The sequence below is a fragment of the Anser cygnoides genome, chromosome 7 (assembly GCF_040182565.1).
Source record: "Anser cygnoides isolate HZ-2024a breed goose chromosome 7, Taihu_goose_T2T_genome, whole genome shotgun sequence".
NCBI lineage: Eukaryota > Metazoa > Chordata > Aves > Anseriformes > Anatidae > Anser > Anser cygnoides.
Window position 1 is genome coordinate 25,167,815 of NC_089879.1, and position 16,771 is coordinate 25,184,585.

The following is a 16,771-nucleotide window of genomic DNA, read 5'->3' on the forward strand; positions in this document are numbered from 1 at the left end:
TGGCACCAGAGGCATCCTGGCCACCGTCCCCAGAGCTTTATAATGATGTACCTGTGTGCAGAAGGCTTGGGTGTCCCTTTTGAGTGGAGAAATAAGTGGCCTGCTCAGAAATTTTGGGCGTACAGCATTGCAGGTGCCACGGGGATGCTGCACCGTGCTCACCTCCCCGACCCCTCACCTCCAGCAGCCCCTTCCAGCACAAAGTGCCCTATTAAACTGCAAACCCTCTTGTTAACGGGGTCGATACCTGTCCTCGGGGCCTGTCCCCTACTTCGCAGTGAAACAGACACCCAGGGTAACACTGGTGGAGCTGCCAAAGGCTGGGCACCCCCCATGCAAAGAGGTGGGGGTGACCGAACCCCACTGCTGCTTTTCCCCCACCTACAGACAACGGCCCCACGGGGAACCGTCGCACGGGGACTGCCACCGTCTATGTCACCGTGCTGGATGTCAACGACAACCGCCCCATCTTCCTGCAGAGCAGCTACGAAGCCAGCGTCCCCGAGGACATCCCGGCCGCCAGCAGCATCGTGCAGGCATGTGGCTCGCCCTTCCTCACGGAGGGTTTTGCTGGGAGAAAAATAAGAAATTTGCCCCAATTGTTTGGGGGGGGGGGGAGAAAACTTATGCGTTTGCGAGGTCCCTTGGCCAGCTGCCTCCTATCTTTCTCCCAAAAGGAGCTGAGAGCAGGGATTTCCATGGGGAGGGTGGAGAGTGCATGCAAAGAGAGCTACGAGCATTTGGGCTCTTGCTTTGCTTTGTGTTCCCTTTTGAGCGAGCTGCGGGCAGGGCTGAATGGCTCAACCAATGCTTAATGAATGTGGGTATTCACTCGGGCTTCCAGCACCCCTTCCAACCTACCTTCCACCCTGGGAAGGCTCCTGCTGTCTCGAGTCCTTCTCCCGGCACTGGGAAGGTGGCAGCTTTGTCCTGACTCCCACGGGATGGGAGGCAGAAGGAAGGGGGCTTTCCACCACACAGGTGGTCCTAAAGCATAAGCATCCCAGGGCAGGAGGAGAGCACGAACCTCCCTGAAGAAAGTAAACCAGTTTTCCCTTTTCCCAATGACTTCTGTAAGTGCTTCAGGCTACTGCTGGTTGCTGCAGGCTCTGCCAGCAGAAAGGAGCGTTGTGTCCAAGCCGGCGGTGGCTGCCAGCTTCCAAAGGCCACTTTCGTGCAGCCACAGGCGTGTTTACCTGCTCCCACAGCTCGTTTATTGAAGCAGGTTTTGGGCAGAGAGCCGCAGCACCCGTGCTCTCACCCCAGCTGCTGAGCAGCATCCGGCCACAGGGGCTGTGGGTCTGCTCATGCCGCTGCCATCCACGGGGCAGGCAGGTTCATGGGGGCAGCAGCCAGGCTTCCCCCAGTCAAATATTGAAAAAAAAAATTGTTCCGAAGGGCTCAGCTAAATGCCTTTAATTGCTGATTGGAAACTATGAGAGAAACAGCAGGGGTGAGCTGGGTGGAAAGCGAGATGCTGCAGCAGAGGAGGCGAGCATCGCTTGCTGCGTGACGCAGGAGGAAACCACGTCCAGCCAAAACCGCAGGGCCTGGGAGCATTTTTCGGGGCACAGAGGGGCAGGGAATGGCACAAAATGCTGCAAAGCTTGGTCTCCCTCTCCTAAATTTTCCTAGCTGTACTGTTTGGGCTGGCTCGATAGCTTTTCTGTGGGTGGGAGCTGGTGTGCCCACAGCCTGGGCATCCTCGCCCAGATGGTTTGCAAGCAGCAACCTCCTTGGCTTGGATGCTTTTTGGGAATCGGTGTCCTTGGGCAAAGCACTGCAGTGTTGCTCAGGGACACCAGAGGGGACCATTGTGCAGCAGCTGAGGTCCCCAGGCTCACCCTGAGCCCATCCTGACCCTGCTGGGTTGTGCTCTGCAAGCTTCATCCCCTGCTTTTCTTTCCTCGCGAAGGTGAAAGCCACGGACGCAGACGAGGGCGTCAACGGGAGAGTGTGGTACAGGATCGTCAAGGGTAAGTCCAGCTCCATGTGGGGCTGCGCAGGATGCTCCTGGAGCCACCTCGGAGCTGCACAAAGCACATTTGGGGCAGCAGGGGGGCACGCACTGGGCACCAACGCTGTCGCTTCCTCGCCCCCCCAGGGAACGAGCACCACAACTTTCGGATCAACCCCGGCAGCGGGCTGGTGATGCGCGGCTTGCGGCCCCTGGACAGGGAGCAGAACTCGTCCCACGTGCTGGAGGTGGAAGCCTACAACACGGAGCAGGGCCCCATGCGGAGCTCCGTGCGGGTACGGAGCCCGGGGCGGAGCTGTTGGTGCTCTCGGCAGCTCCCAGGGATGCTGCAGCAGCCAGCAGTAATTTCCAGCCCTCGCCGAGCGGAGGCAGGCGTGCAGGAAGCTCGAGAGACCTGGCATGGAAATGCTGACGGAAAGTCTCCGTGGGTGGAGAAGAGGGTTTTGGTGGTGGGGGTGGCTTTTTTTTTTCTATTTTCCTGTGACATTTGGGTGCGCTGGGGCTGCGGAGTGCCTCGGCATGCTGGAAACCACAGGGCCAAGCACCTAGTTAAATTAGAGAGGGCCTAATTGTAATAATCTTGAGCAGCGAAACAGCGACTTCCTTCCTCCAGGAGGGGTTCCCACGAAACTCGATCCACCATCCCACCCCTCTGGTCACACCATATTTATTTTTAGACCCACCGAGCTGGTGGCGGGCTCTGGCTGAGTGCTACAAGCCCACGGCACCAGTCAGAAAGCAGAAGGAGCGAGGCTGTCCCTGGGGAAATGCGAGAAAAGGGAGCTTGACCTGCAGGCCGTGAACTCTGCACGTTTCCCACGAAGCCAGCAGCACTCCTGCAGTGCAGGGCTTCCAGCTGGAGAGGTTTGGGGCAGGGGATCCCAAAGCGAAGTGATATGATACTGAGCCAGGAAAGGATGAGTCCCTCTGCACCACGGGGACCGCCAGCTCGTTCTGCTTCAAGCCACCACGGCTCCTCCAAATTTCCCTGGAATTACAGGGGATGGATTCGCGGGAAGGGGAAGGGGACCTGGTGATTCATGCCGTGCAGGTTTGGTGCTCCTCTGAATTCATCACGCCCTCCCACCGCATTTTTTGGGGGGGTTTTGCAGGTGATTGTCTACGTGGAGGACGTCAACGACGAGGTGCCAGTGTTCACCCAGCGGCAGTACAACCGCCTGGGGCTGCGGGAGACGGCTGGCATCGGGACCTCGGTGGCAGTGGTGCGGGCCACTGACCGAGACACAGGTAGGGAGCCAGGGAGGGGGCCAAAAACCCCATGGGGTGGGCTCAGCCTCGGTGGTTCTGCCCCCATGGGATGCTTGGTCCAAATTCGCTGTGCTCCTGCTCCAGGGAATGGCGGGCTGGTGAGCTACAAAATCCTTTCGGGTGCCGAAGGGAAGTTTGAGATCGATGAGAGCACCGGCCTCATCACTACCATCGACTACCTGGACTACGAGACCAAAACCAGCTACCTGATGAACGTCTCGGCCACGGACCAGGCACCCCCCAACAACCAGGGCTTCTGCAGCGTGTACGTCAGCCTGCTGAACGAGCTCGACGAGGCCGTGCAGTTCTCCAACAGCAGCTACGAGGCCGTCATTGTGGAGAACATCCCACTGGGCTCTGAGGTGCTCCGCGTGCAGGCGCGCTCCATCGACAACCTCAACCAGATCACCTACAAGTTTGACCCCAACACCAACACCCAGGCGCTGTCCCTCTTCAAGATCAACGGCATCACCGTGAGTGGTCTTCTTCGGCATGGTCTTCCTCGGTTGGGTTGGCCACCGTGGGTGCTGAGCCCAGTGGTGGATGTGGCTCTTCGCCCTCGGCAGGGCGTGATCACGGTCAAAGGCCAGGTGGACCGGGAGAAGGGGGACTTCTACACCCTGACGGTGGTGGCCGATGACGGGGGGCCGAAGGTTGACTCTACAGTGGTGAGTGGCTTCGTCTTCCTTCTCTTCTGCCCAATTGTCACCCAGGTTTTGGAGAACGCCACAATCACATTGGTATCTTCCATTGCCCATTTGTACAAGCTCTGCTGGTCCTGACAGACCCTGCTCCCGTACCCTGCACTTCTCCAACCCATGCAGGCAAACAGTAGGGTCTGGAAACCCCAATTTGGGGGAAACCCTGCTTTTGCATGAGCACGGGCCACTGCATTTTATCTTCTGTATATCACAGTGTCATATTTCTCGGAACACACGCGCACACACAAAACAACACTAGGGTTTGCAGATCTCTTACCAAACTAAACCAGTAAGTAGGCAAATCTGGGGGGCCTTGAACTACTTCCCCGCGGTTTATGCTGATGGGGAGCGTTATATTTGGCAGTTTCGAAGGCAGCCGAGCGGGGGTGATTTGCATCTCCCCGCCGCAGCAGGCGGCACACGGGGCGCAGGCGGGCACCAGTGGCTGGGCTGGCACGGACAGAAACCAGAAACGCGCCGGTTTGGGGCACCTGGTCCCCTGGGGGGGTTTCGAAGCCGGCAGCTTGTTCTTATGTTTTGAGACCTCGTATCTGGGTGATGAAGGTGATGCTGGAGGAAGGAGGTAGCAAGGAGGCCACAGTAGCCATTCCCAAGCTCATGGGTGCTGGTGGCCTCACTGCCCTGCTCCAGCCTCCCACAAATTGGCTAAAACCCCAGGGGGACATGCCCACCCTGCCCCACGGTGGGCTGGAAGACATGTGCCCGACTCCTCACCACCACTAACTTGTTTTTTTCTCTTTGTTTTCTCTGCTTCCCCTCCGACAGAAGGTAAGCACATCCATCTCGCCGGCATCACCTCAGGGGGCAGGATCAGTCCCAGATGTCGAGCTGTAGGGCAGCACCTCCTGCAGGTGGAGAGCAGGGGACCCACTCGCCGCGCTCCGAGCTCCCTGGTTTCCATTCAGCACCAACAATAACCGCAGCAGCTCGCCCTGGGCTTCCTCCGGGATGTCGTGGCGTTGAGCCCCACCGCACCTGGGGGCCGGGGACACCCATAAATAGAGCCCCGGGAACAGAAAGGCTCTTCCTCTCCCGTTTGTGCATGGCGCTGCGCGTCTTTAATTGCCAGGGCGATGAGAGCATTTCCTGCGGCTAATTGTGGCCGAGGTAGCCCGCTCCCTTGTCACCTCCGGCATGCAAAACACAACGCTTGAGTGCTTTCTGTCTTTCTCCTGCCTCTTCCTCCCTCCTCCTCCTCTGCAGCTGCAGCTCCTGGATTCAAATATCCGCACCATTCCCGGGCGGCACGGCTCCTGCTCGTGCTGCCAGCAATTTGGGGTGGGAGGTTGGGATGGAGACGTGATAGCCGAGGGTTTGCCAGGGTCTTGCCCTCACCCTGCCGTGCCCACAGGTGACCATCACGATCCTGGACGAGAACGACAACAGCCCGCAGTTTGACATCACCTCTGACTCGGCCGTCAGCGTGGCGGAGGACAGCCCAGTTGGCCGGCGGGTGGCCGTGGTCCTGGCCCGTGACCCCGACGCAGGCAGCAATGGGCAGGTGGGGTGGTGGTGCCACCTCCCCCATGGCACCTTCCCAGCCCCTTCCCCTCCTCCATGTCCCTGTCAGGGGACAGGACACGAGCTCGGTGCCACCCTGGCAGCGTGAGACCAGGGTTGGCTGCTGTGAGGGTGGCCGCGCACCCCTGAATCCACCCACGTTGGACCATCTAAATGCTCTGAGGGTGTCTCTGGGTTTATTATTGTAGGGTCTCCTTCCCCTCCTCCCCATCGCTTGCCCTTTTCCTCCCCCCCAGGTGACGTTCTCACTGACAGCGGGGAACATTGGGCAGGCATTCGAGATCCGCACCACCAACAACACCTACGGCGAGGTGCTGGTGGCTCGGCCGCTCGATCGGGAGCTGCTGGACCGCTACACCTTGCGGGTGAGCCGAACCCCTGCCACACTCCCCCTGCCTTGTTTGGGCTTCACCGTGGCCAAAAATGACACGTACGCACCCCCCCAACCACAGATCCAAGCCTCGGACGGCGGCGTGCCCCCACGGAGGAAGGAGCACACCCTGCGGGTGACCATCCTCGATGTCAACGACAACCCGCCCGTCATCGAGAGCCCCTTCGGCTACAACGTGAGCGTGAGCGAGGTGAGGCCCCGGGAGGTGAAGCAGCTCCGAGGGAGCTGGATAATTAAGCAATAAAACACGATCAAGCATGAGAAAAGACAACTTATTTCCTGCCGGTTTAATTCCTGGGCCGGGGGTTCTCCATTTGAGGGTGAAAAATGAAATATAAGTAATAGCCGGTGACACTCGGAAGCATGGGAGTGCTGCTCATGATGAATAGCTTGGCATTAAAGTTATTGCCCTGCTAGGATTTCCTTATCTCTTTAATACATGGTTGGAGCTGGTTGAAGAATAGAAATTCTCTCTTGATTTCCCCCGTAATGGGATCATCCAAAAATAATTAGCTGTGCTCTGAGTGCATTATACAGCCTTCACCTTTGGGTTCTGCACTCTTTAAGGATGCGCCAGCCTAGATAGTGCCTAATACACAGCCTAATACACAACCAAATTGCTTCATCACAGGTCAAGCGGAGCTGCTTTGGTGGGTGTAGGGTTGGAGTTTGGTGCCTAAAGCAGCTTGGAAAAAAACCAATCTGTATTATGACTATTACAAACGATGTATTTTATGTGTTATGCTGTGCTGTGATGAGTTACGTGTGCATCCGCCCTGCAGAACGTCGGCGGGGGCACAGCAGTGGTCCAGGTGCGTGCCACCGACCGGGACGCCGGCCTCAACAGCGTCCTGTCCTACTACATCACCCGCGGGAACGAGGACCTCACCTTCCGCATGGACCGCGTCACCGGAGAGATCGCCACGCGGCCCTCGCCACCCGACCGCGAGCGGCAGAGCTCCTACTGCCTGCTGGTCACTGTGGAGGATGAGGGCAACCCGTCCCTGTCGGTGAGCCACCAGGACACGCGCTTTGGGGCCGGCAAGTTGAGCTTTGGGGTGCTGAGTGTGGAAGGTGGGGATGGAAGTGCCGGGAAAGTTTGGGGTGGGTGCTGGATGCAAAGCATGTGGCTCTGCGGGGATGCCGTAGTGGTCTGGTGATGCACATGTGAACCCCAAGCGCCTTGATTCAGGTTGTGACTCAGGGTCCAGATCATACTTGGCACGTTCTGGCAGCCAGAGCTGTTGCTGCAGGATGTTTTGGGAGCTGCTGTTTGCCCCGTGGCGGAGCCGCCGTGCCTTGCTTTCAGCATGCATCCTCACTTTCCTCCCGCTCGCTCCGGCACGGCTGCGATTCATCTCGCTGCCTCTGCTCTGAAGTGGTTTGAGCAGAAATCCTGAACTGTTTCGTGTGTTTATGAGCTGAAAACACCTACAGCAGGCCCACATGCAAGCGGGGGCTGTCCTGCCCACTGTCTTTGTTAGACACAATGAATAGGTGCCTCGGGATGCGGGACGAGGGAGATGCGTGAACCGCGAAGCGAGTGCACGTCGCTCCCTGGCGAGATGTGACCCTGCTGCCGCCCTGCCTCGCCTCCACCTCCCCCCTTATCTCTCCATCTCTCTCACCTCCTGGCAGCGCTCTGGCTGCAGAGCCCTGCTCTACATTTTGAGGAAGCGTGCTGCAAGAAGCAGCGCAGGTCGCGGCTTGCAAATCTCCGCACTGCTCCCCGCCGGGTGGCTCATGCGCCTCTTTGTGTCTTCTGCTTACATCGTGCCGTGGTTGAAATCTCTTTCCTTAGAACGAGAGCAGCAGGTTTGTGCAAATGCAGCAGCTGGCACCGCCAGCTCCTTCCAAAAGCGTCCCCATCGTCCTGGGGAGCATCGCTGGTGCAGTGAGGGATGCTGTGCACGGAGCCTGGTGCCATTCCTTGTGGCTTCACCCAGGCTGGTAGCTGGGGTCTCTGATGCTTCCAGCAGCACCAATCCAAATCCCACAAAACAAAGCTTTGGGAAAGGCCAAAGAAACAGAGCTGGGAAAGAACTTGAAGGACCCGTGGCGATCCAGGACAGGGAGGGGGTGCGAGGTGTCCAGCCAGGTGCGCAGCCACGGTGCTGGTGCACCAAGCCCTGTCCTCTCCATCCAGCAGGAGGCCCGAGGGCACGGTCCTTAGGGGGATTTCCTGGGGGGGTCAGACCTCGATATCCCCTTGCACCATGCCCGCTGCAGAGGCGATGCCGTTCCCTCCAGCCACGGGTTGTTGATCTTCAGCCCGCTGCCACCGGGGATGCTCTGCAAGGGCACGCTGCTTTTGCTCAGGACTGCCAATATTTTGGTATGACTAATGCTTATCGGTGTTTATTGGCAATTTTTTCCCTATTCTTTACAACAAAACAGAAGCAAAAGAAAAAAAAAACAAAACTATCACCCTTTGAGTAACCATTTCTACCACAAAGCCTTATCTCCTCGCCCCTTAGGAGGGCAGAGGAGGCGCTCAGCTTATCTGTGGATGCTGCTAGAGCCCAAGCTAAACCACAACAGCCACATTCCCAGTGAGGGTGAGCAAGCCCACAGGCTCCAAGGGACAAAAATACCTCCTGAAATCAGTGCAGCTGGGCAGGAGCAGGATTTGCCAGAGCTGCCTGAGGCAGGCTGGTTTTGGTGCCCTGGGATTGCTCAGGTTTACAGTGAGGGCGATGCCGGCACGGCCACGTGCATAGCTGGAAAACCCTCCCGCACCATGAAGATGACCTTTCCAATTTAACAGCATTTAAAAATATTAAAAAAGAAAAAGAAAAGAAAAAACATAAGCATCCTTTTTTTTTTTTTTTTTAATCATCACTGGTAATGAATCACAGGCAGCCGGGGCAGGAGGACTCCCCCAGCAGGAGCGAGCCGTTCCCCTTCCTGTTTTGCAAAGAAACCCTCTATCAAATGTTGGCCGGTGACACTGTTTTGTCTCGCCGTGGCTAAAGTACTTTGCCATACGCTCCTGGAAAGGATGTGCTGCCAAGGAGAGCTGGCCAGGTTAGTGCTGCACAGGTTGCAGCCCTGGAAATAAATTAAGGGCTGGGGGAGGCATGCAGGAGGAGGGTGCCCTCCCAGCATCCCAGCACTGGTGGGATGCAGCTCCCGGCTGCTCGGGCACTGGGACCGGGAGCTGCTCTTCCTTCCATCTTTTCTCTTATGCATCCTCTGAGGTTTAGGCAAAAGGTGAGAACCACAATGCTCATTGTCAATAAAAAGTAAATAGCGTCCGTCCAGGCACGGGGCGTGCGCAGAAAGGGGTGTGCATGGCCATGCACTCTCCGTGCTCCTCTCCATGGAAATAGGCAGTAAAAATCAAAACCCAAGCAGGAGAGGTCACATCCATCCACAGGGCAGAGCCAGCACAAGAGAAACAGGCAGGGCTCCTGCACCTGGCTTCGTTTATTAAGGCATTTTGCTGTTGTTTGAGTCTTCTTGGCATCCTCCCCTCCCCTGCCGTGGGCATCAGTTCTGCCCGGTGCATAAGGACTGCCGCTGGCCAGGCAGGGAAACGTTCACTCGTAGTCCTCACCGCCTGGTCTTCCTCACAGCGCGAAGGGAAACCAGCGGTTGGTGTCCAGGCAGTAGGGAGAGGAAGGTGAGGAGGTCTTTTTCAGTTCATTAGATATTTTTCTTAATTTTCTGTGATTGGTGGGAGCTGCTGCCCGCCCTGGCCACGGCCCCTCCTGGTGCGACCACAGCGCGCTGGCCTCCTCCATCGCTTTTGCCACCAGACTCTTTAGGCTTTCAAGGAATTCGGCGAGTCAGGAACAGGGTCTGGAAAAGAATGCAGACAGCGGTGTCAGAGCAGCTTGCAGGATGCTCAGCTGCACCAGATATTGAACAGGACAGCAATCCATCCTCCCTGGCCCCCCACGCTCCCCTTGCTGCCTCCCTGGGGAGTGCTGCTCAGATACTCACCCAGCGTGGGGAAGAAGCAGTCCCCGGGGCCCGGGGGGGACAAGGGGGTGTTGGGCTCGGACAGCAGGTGCCGGCCGGATTCAGAGGGCTGCCGGCTGGCCAGGTAGGAGAGCTGGGGCCGGGGCCGGGGCTCCACGCTGCCCGGGGGGAGCGCCTCGAAGACGGGGTTCTCGATGCCCTGGGCACTGCTGCTGCGGGAGAGGAGAGGGCATGAGGAATGCTCGGGGAGGGGGGGGTTGGGTATTGCAAAGCCTTCCCGCACGGTGAGATGACAGAGGGTGTCTCCCCGACGGGTTTCTAACTAAGGATGCTCTGTCAGGGCACAGAGGCGCAGCTGTGGGGCTGCTTTGGCTCGCCACGAGACACAGGCACCCATTTTGTCGCTCTTCTGTGAGGCTTGGCAGGCTGCAGCTGATCTTTCAATGTGCCTGCTTCTCAGTGCTCAAATCCCCCCGAAATCTGCCTCAGGACCAACAGCCAGCTCTGAGGCTCCAGCAAGAGGGGGATGAAGTGCTGTGGTCCCTTGTGTGCGTGCGAACACCTGGCCGTGTGGGACAATGGCCCCATTCAGCGTCTATTTTTGCTGAAATATTTCTTTCTAATCTCTTAAAAGATCCCTTTTTTAGGCTCAGAGAGAGCCGAGATTGCATTGCATCAGTGACATCCCGCCGCGGGTGATTTGCATTTTTATTTCAGGACCCGATTTTAGCCTGGCACTTTTGGGGCACGGGGAATGACGGGGCTGCTTGAACTGGTGGTACCTCAGCTGCAACCCCACGGGGGGCTGGGGGGAGGCTTAGCAGGAGGACAGGGCTGGTTTTTGGAGTGCAGGTGTGGGGACAAGTATGCTCACCTCTCCATTCGGACCAGCTCGTGGGCACCTGCCAGAGACAAAAAGCATTAGCACCCCATGCACCCCATGAGACCCATTCTGCCCACCCATGCAGCATCCCCACACCCAGATTGTTCAGCATCCCAGCAACAAGCCCTTGGGGCTTTGCCTTCCCCCCCGGGGAATTTTGCAACGCAATGGGGAGCAGCAGTGCCCCAGCCATGATGAAACAGGCACGGCGTGGCCAGGGACAGATGTTGAAAGCGCAGTTCCTGCTCGCAGCTGGCGTCGTGCCCACTGCTGCTGCTGCACAACCCACTTCTCCAAAGGGATTCAGCCAGAGCGAAAAGGGCACGGCCCAAATAAGGTCTCCAGGGCTCTTGGTCGGGGAGATGCGACAGGGAGCACGCGGCCGAGTACGTACGTCTGCTGCTGACCGCTTGCCTCTGCTTGTAAATCAGGATCAAGATGAGGGGCAGGCAGAGGATGCCCACGATGCAGGCGCCCGTCGCCAGTGCAGCAGCCGTGATATCTGCAAGATATGACCACCAGCTGAGTTAGGGCCGAATTGCAAACTGATTTTTAGCAAAATCTGCCTGCCTAGCAGGCAGCAAGCGGAGCAGGCAGGAAAAAAAATGTGTGCACAGCCACGTGTGGGCACAGTTGAGCGTCTAGATACGGCGCTGGGGGCTAGAGGGTACGCGGCACCGTGTGTCTGGGTGCTCAAGCAAGGCCTGGGTTTCCCCTGGCCTTGTAAAATAGTGGGGTGGGAGGTGCTGGTGAGAAAGCTGGTGGCTAGGAGAGCATCGGCAGAGGCACAAGTCATCCTCCCAGCACCCAGCTGTGAGGGCCAGGAGGATTTGGAGCACCAGGGGGCACCCATCCCTAGGGGGCACCCAAGCCAGGGTGGCGAGCAGCGCCCAGGGGAGAGGTATGGGTTTTCTCTTTCTTTACCTTTGCTGTTGGCGGTGTAAAATGTGCAGTTTTGAAGCTCTCCTCTGCCTGTGGAGAAGACGAAAGCGTGTGAGCCCTCGGGGCTGGCTCGAGTGGCACCCAGCACCTACCCCAAGCCCACCAAGGCTAAGCAAACTGGCCCTGAGCGTCCCAAAAGCAGGAGTTCAGCGATGGGGATCTTGTGCCGACCTCGCCTGCGGCTGGCGTGCAGCACAACGCCCCACTTCCCTTTTATTTATTTTTTTTTGTTGAGAGGACAGACAAATCTCTCTCCTAACGCTGCAGATTGAGGGATGACATCCCCTGGCGGGAGCAAGCCCTTCCCGCAAGCCAGACCCTCCCAAGCAGCTCCGAGGCCAGCTGCAGCCTCCACGCCCCAAGCTACGCCCGCGCTGCTTCTCCGCTCGGCCCTCTTTCATGCAGGGTTTGTTTTCCTCTCCTCCGGAAAGGGGTTGAAGAAGATCACTGAAACTATGTAACACGGCTCCTTATTGCCTGCAGAGGCAGCAAAACCTTTTCCAGCGCCTTGAATTATTTTTTTGAGGTGGGTGGGAAGGGATTGTTCCAGCGCTCTCAGGCCATCATTCGACCCTTCCACATCTGCTGCTCCCCGTGTGGTGTGGGGCTGAGTGCCACCACGTCCCTGTGCCCTGGCAAAGCCACCACCAGGTGTTCATGCCCCGTGCCCTGATGCCCCTCTGGGACCCCGAGGCCCCTTTGGCACCCCATTACCCCTCCCTCGTCCCCCCGCTCACCTCTCTGGATCTGCAGCTCCACGAAGCCATGAGCCGCCTGCAGGGTCTGGGGCTTGCCATGCTCCCGCCGCACCTCCATGGCGTAGCAGCAGTAATTCCCGCTGTCCTGCAGCGTCAGGTTCATCACCACGATGTGGAAAGCCCCGTGGTGGTTGGGGACAAACTCCACGCCGCGGTGGCTGCCCTGCCACCCATGGGGGGACCTCCCGGTGCCGTTGGGCGCCGTGCCGTGGTGCCGGCCAGGCTCGTGGTGCAGCTCCCTCTCGGTCAGGTTGCGGATGTGCTGCTTCTCGCTGCAGCTCTGGTCACCAGCGCTGCTGAAGTACCAGGTTTTGTAGAGCAGGTCGTGGCGGTCGGCCAGGGGCCCGCTCACCCGGCAGCTCAGGGTGACGTTCTGCCCCTCCGGGCAGACGCAGCGCACGTAGGGCGCCGTCACCAGCAGCGCCAGCGTCCCTCCTGCAGGAGAGGATAACGGGGTCACTATTGGAGCAGGGGTTTCGGCGTGGGGATGGCCAGGGCTTGCAGGAAGTCATCAGGTCCCCTAATGTCACCAGCAGGGGGACAAACCAGGCTCTGCTGGCTCCCTGATGCAGGAGATGCCGATGAGCATCCCGGATCCTAAATCAGAGATGGGAAGCATGACCCAAACCTTTCACGTCTTATTGTGGCAGAGACACAAGTATAAGTGCACCCTGAAAACGAGCCCTGCAGGAGGCTTCAAATAGCACCCAAGCAATGTCTTTCATGTGGCTAGAGGTTTGCACAGCTGGCAGGGGGAGCACGGTATGAGGCAGGAGGTGTGGGTCTGCGCTGAGGGGCACTTTGGCTCTGCAAAGAGAGTGGGAGGAGAAGCAGGGCATGGGGGTAAGGCTCTCAAATGAGGAAATGTGAGCACCTCGGGGCCGGTTGCAAAGGGCTCTCCAGCTCCTGTTTCCCCCCAGTGTGTGTCAACATCTGGTTAAAAAGGAAAAAAAGAGAAGAAAACAAAACAAAAAAAAAAAAAAAGAGAGAGAAAGGCATAGGAGGAGGCCGTGCCCCTGAGATCAGGCGGGGAGCAGGTCCCACCCTGCTTGTTTTTAAGCAGAAGGGGGAACTGCTGGCGAGGAGCTGCCTGAAACCGAAAACCGTGCAGGGAGAGAAATCCCTCCCCTGCACGCGCGGGGCTTTCCCTGCCCCAGGGGCATGGGGAGGGCTGCAGCAAGGCAGAGGGGGGCACCCCGCTGCTACTGCGCCCGTGCCGGGGTGCTGGGGTGCTGGGGGGAGAAAAGGGCAAAGCCTGGCAAGTGTCTTCACACCGGTGCTCTGGCCCCACCGCTGCTAAGTGCAAGCATCACCTTGGGAAGCTGCCCAAAAAGGCCTTTCTGTTGTTGTGCCTTGCTTTTTGTTATATATGGTACTAAGAAAAGGAGGTTCCCGGGGCTGGTTGTGAGAAAAGGGCATTAGGACGAGATGTTCTTGCAGCTCGGCAGCATCCTGTTGTTCCACCAGCCCCGCTGCTGCTTCGCCTTGAGGTTTTTCACTTGCTATATCGAGAAGCCCCGGGGTGTGCTGAGCCTCCCCGCAGGTCACCCTCCAGCCTGGGACGAGGCTCCCAACGCCTCCACCCCACCCGAACATCTTCAGCCGTGCAGAGAGAGCGAAAGTGAAAACGCCCCGCGTGCCTTGCACGCCTCGTGCTCGTCCCGTGCCGCCGCGAGCCCTGCGCCCAGCAGAAAGCAGCTGGCGCGGGTCGGAGGCAAGTGCGCTGAGCACAAAGGGCACCGCCGCCGCAGTCCTGCTACCTGCCGCCACGGGAAGTGCCCCATTCACAGCAGGGGCCCCCCGGGAGCCTGGGGAAGGGAAGCCGGGGCTCTATAGGAGGAAGTGTCCGCGGCAGCTTTTGTTTTCCCCAAAAGTGGGGCCGTCCCGGTCATCCCCACCGACTCCATCTGGGGAGCCCACGCCGCTGCCAGCAGCCCTCTGCAGCCCCTGCCCTCATGGACGGGGGAAATCCAGGAGGATTGCTCGTGGGTTGTATGTTTTTTTTGCCCAGGGAATATCCACACCTTGGTCTGCTTTGTAGGTCCATGCCCAGCACGAGTGGTCCAGGGATGCTGGGAACTACTGGGATGAAAATCAGCACACTGACGGTAACCGAGCCCCATCCCCGGGAGGGGGCAGAGGTTACCACATGCATAAGGCCTTCGGCATGACGAATTTCCCTTCATTTTCGCAAGCATGGTGGAAAGCTTCCAGAAAGCGTCAGGAGCCGGAGCGGCTCCTCCCTGCTGGCCCACGGCTCCGCAAGCGTGCGGCGGGATGGGGCGGCTCCGGGGGTGGCACAGCGAAATGCAGAGAGGCAAAGTGCTCATGCCACAGCACTGCTATCTCTTTGCTGATGAACTGCTTAAATAAAGCAGGATTTCATGCCGAATCCTGAGCCGCTGAGAAAAAGCCTGTCCTGAGTCAATTCCCCTGCTCTTGCAAGCAGGTGTGCTTAGTTTCCAGTGGGATTTCCAGATGTGGTTCCCACCCCAGGCCAGGATGCAGCCTCTGCACAGGCACTCCCTGGGCTTGCCAGAGCAGGGAACCTGCCCTTAATTCCTCTTCTGGGAGCTTTCGTACCGATCAGCCTCACACAGAAATCCTGCAAGACTCCTCGTCACTGTGCCGTCATTACGCTTCAGAGTTATCAGCATGCTGAGAAGCACAGGGCTGTGCCCACCTCAGCACAAGTGCTTACAGCAGGGAAGAAAAAGGAGAGAAAAAAAGGAGGTGCAGGCAGAAAAGCTGGTGTCAATTGCCCTTATCTCCCATGGAGCCAAATGGTTTTCGGTCCCGGGGGCAGCGGGGAGCTCCCTGCTACCTGGTGTCCGCCCCGCAGCCGGCAGCACCGCGGAGCTGCTTTGCTCCTCTCCCGGTGCATTGCCTGTGTGGTTTTGGTCTTTTTATTTTTTCTTTCCCAGAAAAATTCAAAGTGAAACCCGGTGGCAGCAGCATGTGACAAACCACTGCCTCTCTCACATGCCGCCACCTGTCGTGGGCCACAACACTGCCCTGGCTCGGGGACGGGGTCACAACACCAGGCTTGGGCTTGGGATGAGATTTTGGAAATTGGAGCAAAGCAAGCTTTGCGGGGGGGTAGGAGGGATGCCTTTGGCTTAGCTCCTGCCTGGTCCCCGAGCCGGGTGCCCCCCAGCCGTGCCTCATCGGCACCGCCAGCAGTTGGCAGCCCTCAGCATCGCCCCGCTGCAAGCCCCAGCTGGCAGGAAAGCCACGGCCGAGGTGCGAAAAACAAACGTGCCGTGCCCCTTGTTTTTAAGCACACCTCTGCAGGCGCTCGGGGCCGGAGGAAGTGGCCAGCCTTGCACAGCTGGGCATCGTTTCTTTTTGGGGGCACGCCAGAAAAAAATCTTTTGTTGTCCCGGGGCAGGCGGAGACGCCAACTCGGGCATGAAGCCACCCAGCTCGTCCATGTGCGTGCGTGCAACCGTGCTGGCTGCGGGGCAGTGGCGGCGGGGCAGAGCATCCGCAGGGAGGCCAGTGGCCATGGGAGGAACACATCACCTCCCCTGCACCCCTGGGGAAGCTTTCCCAGCCCGGCTGCAGCTCGGGAGACTCAGAAGGGGGCTCGGAGGGGGACACAGGCTGTTTTTTTCCTCCAATGCACGCTTGACCAAAGCGAAGGAGGAAAAGCAACCGGTGGGCGAGCAGAGTTTTGGAAACAGCAGCTCCCCCCAGCGCAAGCAGCATGGCCCCAAACACCGCTCTCTGAAGGCGACAGCAGTCCCCCCACCCCAAAAACCCCGGCAGTGGGGACAGGAAAGTGAAAGACCCCCGAGCCCCCTAGCCCAAGGCACAGCAGCTCCGGGAGGGAAAAGGAGAAGGAGCCGGGGCTTACCGTGGGAAGCCAGCAGGGCGAGCACGGCCAGCAGCAGCAGCGGCGGTGTCACCAGCTCCATCTCAGCACCGCGCAGCACCGCCGCGCCCGCCAGAGTCGCGCCCGCAGGAAATTTCATTGCGCCGGAGAGAGGAGAAGTGCGAGCACCCCCAGGAGGCTGGCTGGGGCAAGGAGCTGCGCCCGTCCCTTCCCATCCCCGCGGCTCCCGGGGGGGGGAATTGGAAGCGCACCTTGCTTGTAATTTGTTTTTTTATTATAATTATTTTCAACGTGGTTGCAAGGATTTGGCAGGTCGCTAGTAGCTGGGCCAGGCTAGTGCTGCGGAAAGCCTCCTGGGATGGACGGGAGGTGGGTGAAAAAGGGGAACTCAGAGCAGTGCCAGCCCCAGGGCTTTGTGCAGAAAGTGCTCGAGTAGCAAACAGCCCAGTGGCAGCCGGAGAAATCCCATCCCTGGTGGCATCCGAAGCGTGCAATGTCCCTGTGGTGTGTGCTGAGCGCATCCTCTCCAGCCACGTCCCATG

At 58.7% G+C, this 16,771-nt stretch overlaps 2 protein-coding genes across 3 annotated transcripts in view; one reads left to right on the plus strand and one right to left on the minus strand.

Annotated features, from left to right (window-relative positions):
* Nucleotides 1–16,771, plus strand: part of CDH23 (cadherin related 23) — a 132,401-nt gene that overhangs the window by 97,467 nt on the left and 18,163 nt on the right. The window contains 10 exon segments of the mRNA XM_067000586.1: nt 388–536; nt 1,916–1,976; nt 2,105–2,253; nt 3,091–3,226; nt 3,332–3,720; nt 3,814–3,915; nt 5,321–5,470; nt 5,727–5,855; nt 5,943–6,071; nt 6,664–6,891. Of these exon segments, the coding sequence (XP_066856687.1) occupies nt 388–536; nt 1,916–1,976; nt 2,105–2,253; nt 3,091–3,226; nt 3,332–3,720; nt 3,814–3,915; nt 5,321–5,470; nt 5,727–5,855; nt 5,943–6,071; nt 6,664–6,891 (1,622 nt within the window).
* On the minus strand, nt 6,143–16,594 carry VSIR (V-set immunoregulatory receptor). 2 transcript variants are annotated; one of them, XM_013172809.3, is made up of 7 exons: nt 16,251–16,594; nt 12,371–12,826; nt 11,616–11,663; nt 11,086–11,193; nt 10,683–10,710; nt 9,830–10,020; nt 6,143–9,685 (listed from the first exon to the last, which is right to left on the minus strand). In XM_013172809.3, exons 1-7 carry the CDS (start codon nt 16,366–16,368, stop codon nt 9,648–9,650), a joined length of 987 nt encoding a protein of 328 aa, XP_013028263.2. In that variant the 5' UTR covers nt 16,369–16,594; the 3' UTR covers nt 6,143–9,647. The 2 variants fall into 2 exon arrangements, with proteins under 2 accessions (XP_013028263.2, XP_013028270.2); XM_013172816.3 differs by having other exon boundaries at nt 9,830–10,017; nt 16,251–16,578.